The 14,624-nt window shown below is 62.2% G+C and overlaps 2 protein-coding genes across 2 annotated transcripts in view; both read right to left on the bottom strand.

Annotated features, from left to right (window-relative positions):
* Positions 1–5,575: 5,575 nt before the first annotated feature.
* On the bottom strand, positions 5,576–9,664 carry LOC128918941 (digestive cysteine proteinase 1-like). The gene is made up of 11 exons (XM_054223833.1): positions 9,616–9,664; positions 9,016–9,075; positions 8,726–8,818; positions 8,400–8,572; positions 7,743–7,983; positions 7,152–7,353; positions 6,848–7,041; positions 6,596–6,687; positions 6,344–6,505; positions 5,904–6,093; positions 5,576–5,763 (listed from the first exon to the last, which is right to left on the bottom strand). Exons 1-11 carry the CDS (start codon positions 9,662–9,664, stop codon positions 5,576–5,578), a joined length of 1,644 nt encoding a protein of 547 aa, XP_054079808.1.
* A 1,573-nt stretch (positions 9,665–11,237) lies between these two features.
* Positions 11,238–14,624, bottom strand: part of LOC128919023 (procathepsin L-like) — a 3,680-nt gene continuing 293 nt past the window's right edge. Inside the window, exons 2-6 of the mRNA XM_054223970.1 lie at positions 13,508–13,765; positions 12,916–13,007; positions 12,664–12,825; positions 11,846–12,035; positions 11,238–11,602 (exon numbers count right to left, since the gene is read on the bottom strand). Coding sequence (XP_054079945.1) covers positions 11,415–11,602; positions 11,846–12,035; positions 12,664–12,825; positions 12,916–13,007; positions 13,508–13,765 — 890 coding nt within the window. The 3' untranslated portion in view covers positions 11,238–11,414. The remainder of the gene's footprint in view (positions 11,603–11,845; positions 12,036–12,663; positions 12,826–12,915; positions 13,008–13,507; positions 13,766–14,624) is intronic.

Raw genomic sequence — 14,624 nt, 5'->3', positions numbered from 1 at the left:
TTGAGAAACTTCTTTCCCCACCTTTCCTTTTTTTTTTTTTTTTTTACACCAGATGACAGAGTATTCCCAGGCCGAGCTTGTGCAAGTGGTGAAGCTGAAATACGAGCTGCTCGCTGCAGCGCTCAGCCTTTCCCAAGAAGGACCGGGGGAGTGTCTTGGGTTTTTAGTAAGGCTGCGTGGGTGTGCATATTAAACTGAAATTCTGCTGTGCTTGGCTACCTCGGGGACTAGTTATAATCACCGGGCAAATATGCTGTGTGTAGGAGAAATACTTAATTTCATGAAATTCGTTGCATTGTGCTGGATGTTAGCTTGTGATTGGGAAATAATCAGGCGGCGAAAGCAGAAGGCAGAGCTTGGCAGAGGCGGCGGATGGCTTTAAACAAAACCCTCCTCGCTGCTCAGGGGCTGCGATGCTCCGAGGAGAGAGGTTCTGGGGGAAATCAGGCGGAGGTGGAGGGCTGGGGCTGCCCGGCTTTCTGGGGTTTGAGAGCGCACCTGGAAAACGTAAACGCCGCCAGCGATTTGTTACAAGAAATAAAACCTCCTAAAAGTCATGGGATGGGAGGGGGGTTGCAAATCTCTCGAGCTGAAGGAAAAGGAACGATTTCGTTTCAGAACGTGAACGACAAACCTGCCAGAGCAGTCACGGTCGCCAAGGGAAAAACATTTGGCTAAGGAAGAACATTTGTAAAGCTGCTACCGAAGGAAGTGTAATAAGAAACGTTTAAAAAGCCACTGCCTCGGTGATTTTCCAGGATAGCCTCGGTGATTTTCCAGGATAGCCTCGCTAGCAGCAAAGCAGTTCATAGCTCTGCAGAGCTTGGAAGACCCCTTCAGATCAGGGATGCAACCATTTGTACCCCAAAAAAGCTCCGGTTATCGTATTAGATAGCAAAAGCGAGATGGCCTCCCCCTGCATCATGGTCTTTGCCATCTTGAAACCTCAGTGCTCTGCAACACGTGTCCTTTCCTGCTGTGAACCACCCGGCTCCGTCCTGACCTGGCTCCGGAGACCCAGACCCCCAGGAGCCCCTTCCCCAGGGCGTAGCAGTGGCGGCGGGAGCCCATGATCAGTCCCCCCTGGCTCGTCTGGAGCCTTTGGGAGCCAAGAAGTTGCCAAAGCAACTTTGCTTCAGCTGCTGTTCTTTGACACCGTCTGGTGTTCTCCGTAAATCACTAACAGACAATATTTTCATATTCTGGCTCTCTCCGCGTCCCCTGCTTTCTGAATAATTACCTTGTTTTGTGTGAGCCGTAAGAGGTTTTTCGCAGATAATTCATCCAGCGCTGAAAGGCAGCCAGCTTCGGGGCTGGAGCACGTTTTCTGGCCACCTGGCATTGCTGCACAGAGGTCTGGGCTGGAGCGCAGCTGCCTCCGGAGGGAAGCGCCGTATCCAGGACAGCTGAGGGCAGGCTGAAAAAAAAAAAACCAACCCCTCAAACCCAGCTGAAATCCCAGCCGCCCTTCCTCGGGAGAATAATTTAGCTTGGCAAATTCAGCCCACCCTGAATTTCTGGATGTGTGGACAGATTGATCCCGCAGATCTGGATGCTCTCACCCCCAGAAAGGCCGTTTCGCTGGAAACAAAACCCCTCTCGGGAGCTGTTTGCGGCGGTGGGCTCTGCCTCTGCTCGTTCCCCGTGTCCTGGCTGGCCCTGGGCTCCGCCAGACTGAGTGGGTCGGAGCCCAGCACGGAGCTGGGATTGTCCCAAGGTCCCCATCCTCGTCCCAGGGGATGAGTTGCTCCGGGGCAGGCAGGAGGAGCGATGATCACTCCGCCAGCTTATCAGCGCCTCCCAGAAGCAGGCCACCAAAGGTGTTGTTGGTACCACTGGTCCTCAATGAGACAACATCAGCAGCCATGGCCTACAGCCTCCACCACCCTGAGGGAGAGCGGGGGGTCCTCATCTTTAATACGGGCCGGGAGGGGCATCAGCATCTCCATCTTCACCACAAACAAGGACGTTGTTGAGGTGAAAGCCACATTTAGTGACCCTCACCTGGGAGGTGATGACTTTGACAGCCACTTGGTGAGCATCTTCATGGATGAATTCTTCAAGAAGCATCAAGAGAGCATCAGGCAGGGACATGGAGCTGTTTGGAGGCTCAGGGAAACCTGCGAGGTGGCCAAATGGACTCCCACCTCCAGCATGAAAGCCACCGTCAGCTTGGACTGCCTCTAAAGGGATTGACTTGCAGGCAGACATCACCCACGCCTGATTATAAGCACCTGAGCACCAACCTCTTGGTTGGCAGATGCCAAGAAGGGGCGGCTGAACAAGGAGGAGACCCTGAAGGTGGCAGAGAACCATGAGAAACACCGAGTAGAGGACAGGGCGCAGGACTGGAGGGTGGCCACCAAGGACTACCTCTGCTCCTGTGTTTTCAGCGCGAAGCTGATGTCTGGAGACATCCTGAACTTCTTCACCCTGCAGACGGAGAAGGAGATGGGATTCTCAAGGGGGAATATGGGATGTAGATGCCAAATCCTCTCAGCTTTCGCTCTCCAGGCAGTGCTCACTCCCCATGAAGCGCCAGCCTCAGCTGATATTTCCGAATCTAGGTATCAAATTTGGGGAGTTTCCCGCATACCCAGCATTTCCAGCTTGCCAGCTCCGCTGGCAACGTGCCTCTTCCAAAGGAAACCTTAACTGCATACCTTTTGGCTGGCTTTGCTTTCAAAAAAACTCAGGGTTCAGGGTGGTGGTTCTTTGCTATGCTCGGCAAAACCCGGAGCGACTCCGAGGTTCGGGTGTCAAGGGGAGTCTGGAGGTCGGAGTTCTCCTGGGCTGGGAGCCAGAGCCCAAGGCTGGCTCTGGAAACAGCCAACCTGTCTTCAGGTACGTCCTTTCTTATTTTCTCCTTTTTCAAACATAATTAATGGATTTTTTTTTTTTTTAACATTCCCAGCCATCCTTAACTACCCACGCTCAGAACTCCTATCCCTAATGCCACAAAATGCAAAATTTCAGGCTCCTGCTAAATGCTTCTCAGAGGTGGGGGGTGGCGGGTGTGCAAAACCTCCGGCTCTCCAAGCCGCCTGCGTGTTCAGCAGCAAATTCAGAACATCACCTGTCCAAAGGGAGCCTGAAAGTCACGGTTCCCTGAAAGTCAAAGCATGTTTTATTGACTGCAGTCAAGAGAATCAAAGATCCGGAGACCTGGACTCCCACGGAATAAGCCCCATTATTCCTGCCCGGTGATCGTTCCTCTCCCAGACGTGAATTCGAGTCAGCACCCCCTGCTGAGAATGATTAAAGACCACTTCAGAAATCAGTGCAGCAAATTGTGAAACGAGCAGGTGAACGAGCGAGAGAAAACAAGAAAATATTATGACCTGCTGCCCTCGATGGGGAGCAGTCGCGTCACCTGGGAGGAAGCGCTGCTCCCTGGGTGCTGCCGGCCGGTGCGAGGGAACACCGTGGCCGAGCCCGGCTGTTTGTGACACAAATTAAGGGTGTAGCCACAGGGGACGTCGCTTCTCGGCTGCCAGAAACCCATTTTGGGGGGAGACACAGCCCACGCACACACTGGTACAAGCCAGGGCTGACTTTTTCCCCTTTTGCAGGCTCCCTTCCCCGCCTGCCTGGCTGCTAATTAGGCTCTCAAATTGGGAAGGCAGAGCCTGGCAGTGCCAACGGCTCCCACCGGGGAGCTCTGGGCTGCCCACCCACGCTGCCTGCCCTGCTCCGTCCCCAGGGTGGGGGTGAGCATGGCACCAGAGCCCCAACAATGAACCTTCACACCACAGAATCCCAGACTGGCAGGGGTGGGAAGGGCCTGGAGATCATCCCGTCCAACCCCCTGCCAGAGCAGGGTCACCCAGAGCAGGTGGCACAGGAACGCGTCCAGGCGGGTTTGGGATGTCTCCAGAGACGGAGACTCCACCACCTCTCTGGGCAGCCTCTGCCAGGGCTCTGCCACCCTCACAGCAAAGAAGTTCCTCCTCGTGTTGAGGTGGAACTTCCCATGTTCCAGTTTGTGCCTGTTACCCCTTGTCCTGTCCCTGGGCCCCACTGAGAAGAGCCTGGCCCCATCCTCCTGACACCCCCCCTTTCAGTATTTATCAGCGTTGATAAGATCCCCCCTCAGTCGTCTTTTTTCCAGACTGAAGAGAACCAAATCCCTCAGCCTTTCTTCATAAGAGGCTCCAGTCCCCTCATCGTCTTGGTAGCCCTTTGCTGTCCCCTCTCCAGCAGTTCCCTGTCCTTCTTGACCCGGGGAGCCCAGAACTGGACCCAGCGCTCCAGGTGTGGCCTCCCCAGGGCAGAGCAGAGGGGGAGGATGACCTCCCTCCACCTGCTGGCCATGCTCTTCTTGATGCCCCCCAGGATGCCATTGGCCTTCTTGGCCACCAGGGCCCATTGCTGGCTCATGGTCACCCTGTTGTCCCCCAGGACTCCCAGGTCCCTTTCCACAGAGCTGCTCTCCAGCAGATACAAGCCAGGGCTGACTTTTTCCCCTTTTGCAGGCTCCCTTCCCCGCCTGCCTGGCTGCTAATTAGGCTCTCAAATTGGGAAGGCAGAGCCTGGCAACGCCAACGGCTCCCACCTGGGAGCTCTGGGCTGCCCACCCACACTGCCTGCCCTGCTCCGTCCCCAGGGTGGGGGTGAGCATGGCACCAGAGCCCCAACAATGAACCTTCACGCCATGCTGATATCCAGCCTGGCCCCCCCCCGAGCAGCGCTGGCCTCAGCTCTGGGTCAGGCTTCCCCGCGGCCATGCAATTTTGGGGTAAAGGGGAGACAAAAGGAGCACCACAGCTCTGGGGGATCAGCTCTGAGCCCGGCTGCTCCCCAGGAGGTTGGACAAAACCCGCCTGAAGTGTCCTGGGTGAAAGGAACTTTGCATCCCCTTTGAGTCCACTTGGGCTCCCTCCATCCTGGAGGCTGTTGGCAGCAGCATGGAAACCTCCAGAAGCTCTGTTTTCCCTCCAAACGGGTGGGGAAACTGAGTCACCAAGCATTGACCCACATGGGAACCTGGAGAGGGGCTGAGGAGGGGACCCAGGCGTCCCGAGGGACACTGGGCACTGGGAACCGCTCTCTCTGGCAGGGGCAGCTCCCTTGTTCCCGGCATGATGCCGGCTGCTGGGGTGGCGCAGCGTCCGCTTGGGAACAGGAGGGCCCTGAGCCCAGCCCGGCTTCTGAGAGTGGATTCAGGCTCCCTCCCGCTGCTGGGGAAGGGGGTGCAGGCACTTCTGGGGGTGGCACTGAAAATTTGGGGGTTAGGGTACACATAACCCAAACAGGGTAAGCCTGGGCTGAGCACTGGGTGAAACTCATCACACAGGGCAGCCATGGCAAGGGCTGTGGTTGCTGGGCGACAGGCTGGGGAGGCAGAATACACCCCAGCGTGACAGCCGGGATCACTTCTACACGCTTTTATTGCCAAAATGGTAAAATACCTCTCCCAAGGGCTGGGAGCATCCTCCGACCTCCCGGCTCAGTTGCCCCTCTCTGCCCCACAACCACCTCCTGGCGCTCCGCATCCTTCTGCCAGCCCCCCATCCACCCGGAGCTGCGCAGGGGGACATGGAGGGGACAGGACACATATGGGGCCGTGTCCCCATCAGGCCAGGATGGGGAAGGAGGCGGCGGTGGCCACGCCGCAGTTGTTGTCCTTCATGGCCATGAGGATGTAGCCGTCGTTGCCCCAGTAAGTGGACCAGGAGTTCTTGATGAGCCAGTAGCTCTTGCCGTGCAGGACCCCGTAGCCCACGGCCAGCACGGCGTGGTCCAGCGATGACGTCTCGTTTCCTGGCCAAGAGGAGAGAAGAAAATGGAGACATCTCAGCCCCCATCCCCTGGAGATGGAGGTTGTCCCCGATGCAGCGAGTGGCCCCGTATCCCAGCCCCAATGACCAGGACACGGAGCCTCCTGGGCCAGCCGGACTCACCGCAGCGGGGCTCCTCGTAGACGCCGTTGGCGTAGAAGGCGAAGGACTTGTGGGAGGCGTCGATGTTGACGGCCACGGGGCCGTGCTTGACCAGCGCAGCCTTCAGCGCCTCGGCGCTGCCTGACTCCACGCTGGCGTAACCAGCGAGCTGGGCCACCAGCTCCGACTGGTTGCAGTGGCAGTAGCCATTCTGGGGGGAGGGGGGAGAGACTGAGGTGGCACCGGGGTCCTGGGGAAGGTGGGGGGGGTCCGACCCACCCCGGTGAGGGGGTAGGAGGGAGGGGGGCAGCTCGGATGGAGCATCCATAAACCAAAGCAGAGCCTCCATCCGCTGCCGAAGGGGTGATGGCTGATTTGGGAGACCCTCTGGGGGGAGGATTGGGGAGGGGGTGGCACTGCACACACACCCCCCCCACCCCGAGCGGCGCTGCCACCCTCACCTGCCCCAGGTAGGGCCCGTAGGACTCGGTGCTGGCGATGCCGCCGTGCTTCATGATCCACTCGTAGGCTCGCCACTCCTCGCCCCCGTCACACGCCTGGTTCCCGAAGCCCCAGGAGCAGTCGATGAGGACTTGTTGGGACAGGGGGGTCAGCACGCCGGTCTGGGGGGGGGGGGACACACGCCGTAGGGATGGGGACGGGCACCCTCCAGGCACCCCGGCCATCCCTATGGGGCACGGCCCCGCTCTCACCTTGAGGAAGAGGGCACCCTCCATGGCACCCGTCGTAGCGAAGCTCCAGCAGGACCCGCAGACGGCCTGGTCCTTCACGGGGGTGACGGCGCCTGGGGACAGCGGGATGGGGGGGAGGTGAGAGGCTGGGGTGGCACCGGGGATTGAGGGCGGGCAGAAGGGAAACTGAGGCAGGAGTCGAGGGCTCGCTGTGCTCCCAGAGGCTTGATGCCCTCCAGGCTTCCGCGCCGGTGGCACCGGCTCCCTCCTCACCGTAGAGCCGCCAGTCGAGGCTCTCGGGCAGGACGAGGTCGGCGTAGAGCTGGACGGGGAAGGGCTGCCCATTGTTGGTGACCCCGCTCCGGCGGCGTCCCCGCAGGGTGGCCAGCTCCTGGGGCGTGCGGTCGGCCAGGTGGTTCAGCGCCAGCGTGTAGGAGAGAGCGGCGCGGTTCCTGGAGTGCACGAACCTGCGGCAGAGCGGGGATGCGGCGAGAGGGGAGCGGGGGGACCACGCCGGCCACCCCATCTCCGAGCCCCCTCCACCCCAGAGCCCCCCCCCCGCAGCCCGTCCCCCTACCGCATGTTATGGATGAAGGCGCGCTTGCGATGCTCGTGCTCCTCCTCGCTGCCGTAGCTCTTCCCGAACCGCTCCTTGTAGCGGTGGAAGAGGCGGTGGTGGACGTGGTCCGTCTCCGGCGCCCTCCCCACAAACTCCTGCATGGGGTTGGCCACGATGCGGTGCTCGGGGCCGGCCGTGGGCCACTGCTCGCACTGCACCCCTGCCACGAGGCACGGATGGCGGCTGATGCCTCCCGAGCGGGGACGGGCTCTCCCGGCCCCCCAGCTGGGGTGCACGGCATGGTCACCCCCCAAAATCATTGGGGCACTCCGTCCCGTGCAGACACCTGCACGCAGGGGGGGGGCTGCACCCACACCAGAGTTGGCTCCCGGGCACCCACGATCCCACCCCGCGCTCCGGGAAAGCACCCTCATCACCCCGACTATCAACATTCACTAGATTTCTCCCCTGCTTTTTTTTCCCCGGCCAAACTAATTCACCCAACTGAGAAAAAAAACCCTAAAAAATGAATTGAAAAGGTGGAAGCGGTGGCATTTTGGTGGCAGCACCGGCCGCGGGCTGGGCTGCGGGGTGGCCGGGGACGCTCACCCTCGGGGAGATGGAAGATGCTGGGGGAGAAGCGGTGGCCGAAGGAGGAGTAGTCGATCTCGTACTTGTCGTAGTGGGAGCCCAGGAGGCTGTTGAAGCCGCGCACCTCGTAGTGCAGGGGCACGGGGCCCCGGGCGGAGCTGCCCACCCGCAGCGTGTAGACGTTCTTCTTGTGGCCCCAGTAGGAGACGTTCTGCCAGACGGCGCAGCGCTGCCCGCGAAAACGCTCCTCCCGCACCCGCTGGGGACAGCACACGTGTCAGGGACCGTATTGCCATCCCGGCACCGCCATAGAATCATAGAATCTTCACGGTTGGAAAGGACCTTTGAGATCATCGAGTCCAACCAAACAACCTACAACCTCTGCCACTAGAGCGTGCCCTGAAGTGCCACATCTAGACGTTTCTTAAACGTCACCATACCCCGCGGGACACCTTGTAGTGATGGCGTCCCATCCTGCGTCATGCCAGGCTGGATGCAACCCCTCCACCTCCATCACCCGTGGCCACATCCAACCCCTTATTTACCCATTCCCAGCCAGGGAAGGCTGCTCTGCCCTCATAGGGAGGTAGCCATCAGGCACCCTGTACCCATGGGGGTCCCTTGTCCCCTCCCCTGCCCCATCCCGCATCCTGGAGGACCATGCCCAGGGCTCACCTTGAAATTCTCCAGGCTGGGGAAGACGCTTTGCGGGGCGACGAGGTCCCCATCGGTGCCGTTGATGCGGAAGCACTTGCGGACGTTGACCTCCGTCTCCGTGGTCTCGGGAGTCACCTTGAAGCTGGCACCGAAGGGCTCGATGGACCCAAACTGGTAGGTGACCACTTGGCCTGGGGATGGGGACAGCGCTAAGGTCAAGCCAAACCCCCCCCGGTCCTGGCATGGTGGTGGCTCCCAGGGCTTTGCCGGGGCACCCAGAGGTCCTGGGGCAGAAGGAAGGGGCTGGTGAGGGGTCGGGGGGATGGCCCCTTTTCTGCACCCACCGCCGTAGTACTCGATGCGGCTCTTCCCCCCGGTGAGGTTGTACCAGGCTTCGAAGGGCTCTCTGATCTCGGCGTAGGGCAGGCTGATGACTCCTGCGGGGACAGAGGGGCCGGGCTCGGGGGGCTGCGCGGGGGCCGAGCCCCGGGGACATCCCTCGTCCCCCTGCCCTGAGTGTGTGGCCGGGAGGGCAGCGTGGGGAAGGCAGGGAGCACCCCAGGATCCCGCGGCATCACCCCCTGCTCCCACCCACGGCCACCGCCGGCGGTGGTGCCCCGTCCCCGTGCGGTACCTGTGACATGGTAGATGTCCCCAAACGTGGGTGTCTCCAGAGGAGCTTTGCATTCTACTCCTGGAAGAAAAAAAAACAAGAACAAACCCCAAACCCCATAACGCTGCTGATTACCCCCTTCTCCGCGGCAGGCGCTGGCAGCGGTGCCGGTCCCCAGCTTGCTGTCCTGTGGGAGAGGGGGACAGACCCGGGGGACCCTGTCCTGGTGGCAGGGCTGGGCGGGCTCCCACTTGCCCGGGCAGGGCAGAGACCAGGGGTCCCCAGGCCAGTGGTCCCCACTCCCCCACCAGCTCTTTGGCTGACCCGGAGCCCCCACGTGCATCTCCCTGGGGGGCAGCCGGCTCGGGGACACCCCAAAGCCCCCACGCACTCCCCAGGGTGTGGGGGGCAACCGTATGAAGCCCCATATGCCAGGCGCAGAGCGTGCCCACTGCTCCGGGCATGGGGACAAGGACAGAGCAGCCCCCTCCAGGGGCACGGACCCCCCCAGCAGCCCAGGACCACCGCCGTGCCCAGGCTAAGGGGCACGATGGCATCACCCCGCGATGGAAGCACGGCATCCGTGTCCCCCCGACTCTCTCTGCCCGGGTGGGTGCTCACCCAGCAGCACGGCAGCCCCCAGCACCAGCAGCCCCCCCAGCCCCTCCATCCTGCCCACCCCAGCCCACGCTGCCGCCCTGCACCCACGGGTGGCTTAAATACCGCGGGTGGGTGGGCAGGGAGCCGCAGGCAGCCAACAGGCAGAGCCCCGTCCTTCCCTCGGCTGGGGCTACACCAAGGGGGGGGGGGGGGGGCGTGGCTTTATCTTGCCCCCCCATGGGCACCTTTCCCACCAGGGTGGGTGCCGACACCGTGTGCTCGCAGCGCTGAGGGAGCAAGGTGGGACCCAGACCCCCGTGGGCACTAGCGCCCCATGGCAGCGCCGTCCCCTAGGGATAGGGATTGGGGGGTCCTGGTGGTGGGTGCTGGGGGGGCGGGGGGGGGGGGTGGGCGTGGGGTGTGTGTCCCTGCGCTCCCACCCACCCCACGTGGCAGTTTGCAGCCAGGCTTCGCTGCGAGCAGGGGGAGCATCTGCAAAACCCTGGGGCAAGGAGGTGCGTGCGGTGACACCCTGCTGGGCACCCCAAAGTCCCTGCGGGTGCCGCTGGGACAGGAGCCAAGGCGTCCCCAGCGAAGGCAGCGGCGGGGAGACGGGGGCCGTTTGCACCCCTGCATCCCCCTGGATATACCATCAGGGCAAGCCCAGCACTGCAATTCGGGGGTTTTAATTGGAAAAATTAAAAAAAAAAAAAAAGGGGGAAAGACGCAGATGAAATGCCAGGAGCTCCATGGAAAAACAGCCCCAGGGAGGAGAGCTGCGCTGTCACCGCGGCGGGGTGGCCTTCACCCCTCCCGCTTGCCGCCTGTCCAGTTGGCCCCCAGCCCAAGGTGACAGCGAGCGGCCGCGGGGCCGCCCGAGCCCAAAACAAAGCCGATAAAGGCTCGGCGTGGGCCGGCAGCACGTGCCACCGGGGACGAGCCGGGCTGGATTCGGCAGCACCCTTGGGTGCAGGGCTGGGCTGCTGCACCCCCGTGCTGCGGCACCCACCTCCCCAGGGACCGCCGCCGTCGCAGTACGCCGGCACCCAGGGCGCATCCTGCCCCGAGGAGGTGCCACCAAAAATGGGAGACCACCGGGGTCTCGAATCCAAACTGGGAGCAGCCGGGTGAGCCGCGGCCACGGTGTAAAGCGCCTTTCCCTGGATGTTCCCCTGGGGTGAAGGGGAGCCTGGCTCATGGCAAACGCCGCCGGTGACATCCCTACCCGTAGCCACAACAGGGACCGGGGGCAGTGGGGCAGAGGGTGGATGCCTTCCCCCCACCCCCCCCGCAGCCCTCCAACAGCCCGTGCCAGGAATTTCTCATCTCAGCAGAAATCCCTGGGGTTGTTTGTGCTCCACCTCGAGAGAAAGGGCTGGAAAAGCCGCTCCCCTCGCCCTGGGTGTCTGGGACCGGCTGCCAGAGCCAGCTGGCTCTGCCAGGAAGGCCCCGTCCCCCGTCCCCCCTCCCCGGGAGGCCCCTGCCATCCCACGGGACGGAGAAAACAAGCCTGGGGACAGGGACCTGTGCAGGGGACAGACGGTGTGTCACGCACCACGGGCGCTGGGGTCTGCAAAGGGGGCAGAGCCGGGTGGGCAGCAGTTGGATCCCTCCTGTAGAAGCAAACCAGTATTTTTCCAGGGTCTTTATTGGCAAGCTCGCAGCTGGGTCCTCATCCAGCCCTTTGTCCGGCTCCCCGTGGCCCTGTCCCACCATGTCCCCAGCTTCTTCACGTGTGGTGGCTTGCACCAAAGGGGCCGATCCAGGGATGGGTGCTGGGAGCATCACCAAGGGCTCTCTCCGCAGAGCCGGGAGGTGGCTCAGGCCAGGATGGGATAAGTAGCTTCAGTGGCCACGCCGCAGTTGTTGTCCTTCATGGCCATGAGGATGTAGCCGTCGTTGCCCCAGTAGGTGGACCAGGAGTTCTTGATGAGCCAGTAGGTCTCTCCCTGCAGGACCCCGTAGCCTACGGCCAACACTGCGTGGTCCAGCTCTCCTGGCTTATTCCCTGCAGGCAACAACATGGGAGATGGCTTGATCGGACAGAATCCCTCCCTGCCTGGAGAACATCCCTGTCTGGAGAGCATCCCTGCTCCCCGGAGCTGCCGGCAGCACTGGGGGTGGCTGTAGGACCAGTTCCCTCTTCCACCCCTTGGCCACTCAAGCTGCTCAACAATGATGGGATCCCGGGTGTCCCAGCATGTCCCTGGGCGCCCAAGTGTCCCCGTGCCCCACGTGCCACCCAACTCACCGCACTTGGGCTCGTAGTAGACGCCGTTGGAGTAGAAGGAGAAGGTCTTGTGTGAGGCATCGATGCTGACGGCCACGGGGCCGTGCTTGTAGATGGCGGCTTTGACCGCCGTGATGTTGCCGGAGGTGACGTTGACGTAGCCCGTGATCTTGGCTAGCATCTCAGACTGGTTGTAGTGGCACAAGCCGTTCTGCAGCACCCGGAGGAGGCGGGGGGGGGGACACTGCGTCATCCAGAGCCCCCAGGTCCCCTGCCCACCACGGCTGCCCCCATGCAGCTCTGCTCTGATGCAGGGAGTGATCGGGGACTCGGTTTGTGACAGCATCCCGGCTCGGGTCCCTCTGTCCTCCCTTGCCCACCGTGGTGGGGACGTCTTCCCGCTCGCTGCAGGGACACAGGGTTGCCCACACGCAGCACGGGGAGCTGGCTCTGCCCCCAAAACCCCGGGGGGGCTGTTGCCTGCGTCTTGCAGCCACGTCCCTGTCTCCGGGGCAGCCCTGCTCCATCCCTGCCCCCCAGGGTACGGAGGGACCCGTGGCACCACCCATGGGTGGAGGAGCCGTGTCCCTGTTTTGCAAGATGAGAAACTGAGGCACGTGGTGATGAAACCGCCCGGCTGAGCCCTGGGGCTTGGCCTTGGACCCTGCTTTGACCCACAGGGAGCCTGGCGCCTGGGGAAGGAGGTGACGTCCCCGTCTCCAGAGCCCATCAACATCTCTGATCGATCCTGATCGCCCCACCATGGCTTCAAAGCCTGGCCCAGGGGCCACATCCCAAGAGCCGGGGGGACCCCGGCAGGAACATGGGGCCACCCTCACCTGCCCCTTGTAGGACCCGTAGGACTCGGTGCTGGCGATGCCGCCGTGTTTCTTGATCCACTCGTAGGCTCGCCACTCCTCGCCCCCGTCGCAGGCGTAGTTCCCGAAGCCCCAGGAGCAGTCGATGAGGACTTGTTGGGACAGGGGGGTCAGCACGCCGGTCTGGGTGGGGGGGGACACACGCCGTAGGGATGGGGACGGGCACCCTCCAGGCACCCCGGCCATCCCTATGGGGCACGGCCCCGCTCTCACCTTGAGGAAGAGGGCACCCTCCATGGCACCCGTCGTAGCGAAGCTCCAGCAGGACCCGCAGACGGCCTGGTCCTTCACGGGGGTGACGGCGCCTGGGGACAGCGGGATGGGGGGGAGGTGAGAGGCTGGGGTGGCACCGGGGATTGAGGGCGGGCAGAAGGGAAACTGAGGCAGGAGTCGAGGGCTCGCTGTGCTCCCAGAGGCAGCGCAGCCAGGGCTTGGCGCTCATCAGGGTGGGGGGCAAAAGCACCAGCGGACCTGCGGGACCCCCACCCTTGGCTTCAGCAAGCTCTGGGGGTGTCGCTCCCAGCTGGTGGGGACACGGGGGAAGCCAGATGTGGCTTCAGATGCCACATCTGTCGCTGGGGCACCAGAGCGAGTGAGGACCGAGCTGCCTTTTGCCAGATAAACCTTTGCTTCCATCTGAGCAGAACGGGGGCCACAGGGAGATGTGGGTCCCCCGGCACAGCGCGGCCCCACGGGCTCCCAAGCGGGGTGATGGAGAGCGGGGCGGCTCGCTGGAGGAGCAGCCTCACGGCACCCGGAGGGCGAGACCCCCCCACACCCACCTTTCCCCGGACCCCGCACCTACCGTACATGCGCCAGTCGAGGCTCTCGGGCAGGATGAGGCCGGCGTAGAGCTGGACGGGGAAGGGCTGCCCGTTGTTGGTGACTCCGCTCTGGCGGCGTCCCCGCAGGGCGGCCAGCTCCTGGGGCGTGCGGTCGGCCAGGTGGTTCAGCGCCAGCGTGTAGGAGAGAGCGGCGCGGTTCCTGGAGTGCACGAACCTGCGGGCACGGTGGCGAACGGCGTCAGCGGTGCTGCTTCCCGCCGCGGCGGCGGCGCAACCCTCTAGGGATCACGGAATCACGGAATTTCAGAGTTGGGAGGGACCTCTAGAGATCATCCAGTCCAGCTCCCCTGCTAAAGCAGGATCGCCCAGAGCACATCACTCAGGGCTGCATCCAGGTGGAGTTGAAAGTCTCCAGAGAAGGGGACTCCACACCCTCCCCGGGCAGCCTGTGCCAGGGCTCTGTCACCCCCACCGTAAAGAAGTTTTTTCTCATATTTGATCGGAACTTTCTATGTTCCAGCTTGTGCCCGTTCACCCCTCATCCTGTTACCGGGAACCACCAAAAAGAGTCTGGCTCCATCCTCCTTCAACCCACCCTTTAGATACTTGTCAACATTATTAAGGTCCCCCCTCAACCTTCTCTTCTCCAGGCTAAAGAGTCCCAGCTCTCTCAGCCTTTCCTCCTAAGGGAGATGCTCCAGTCCCTCCATCATCGTTGTTGCCCTGCGCTGGGCTCTCTCCAGCAGTTCCCTGTCCCTCTTGAACTGGGGAGCCCAGAGCTGAACACAGTACTCCAGTTGTGGCCTCACCAGTGCAGAACAGAGGAGGAGAATGACCTCCCTTGACCTGCTGGCCACACTCTTCCCTACGCAGCCCGGAATTCCGTTGGCCTTCTTGGCAACAAGGGCACATTACTGGTTCAGGGATAATTTACCGTCTACCAAGACCCCCAGATCCTTTTCTTCAGAGCTGCTTTCCAGCAGGTCCACCCCTAACCTACACTGGTGCCTGCCGTTCTTCCTCCCCGGGTGCAGGACCCTCCACTTGTCCTTGTTGAACCTCATGAGGTTCTTCTCTGCCCAGCTGGGATGGGGAGCATCCCTGCGGGGGTGGGGGTCGGCATCCCCCCCCAGCTCC

The sequence above is a fragment of the Rissa tridactyla genome, chromosome 18 (genome assembly GCF_028500815.1).
Source record: "Rissa tridactyla isolate bRisTri1 chromosome 18, bRisTri1.patW.cur.20221130, whole genome shotgun sequence".
Taxonomy (NCBI): Eukaryota; Metazoa; Chordata; class Aves; order Charadriiformes; family Laridae; genus Rissa; species Rissa tridactyla.
This window is presented reverse-complemented; position numbering and strand designations above follow the sequence as displayed.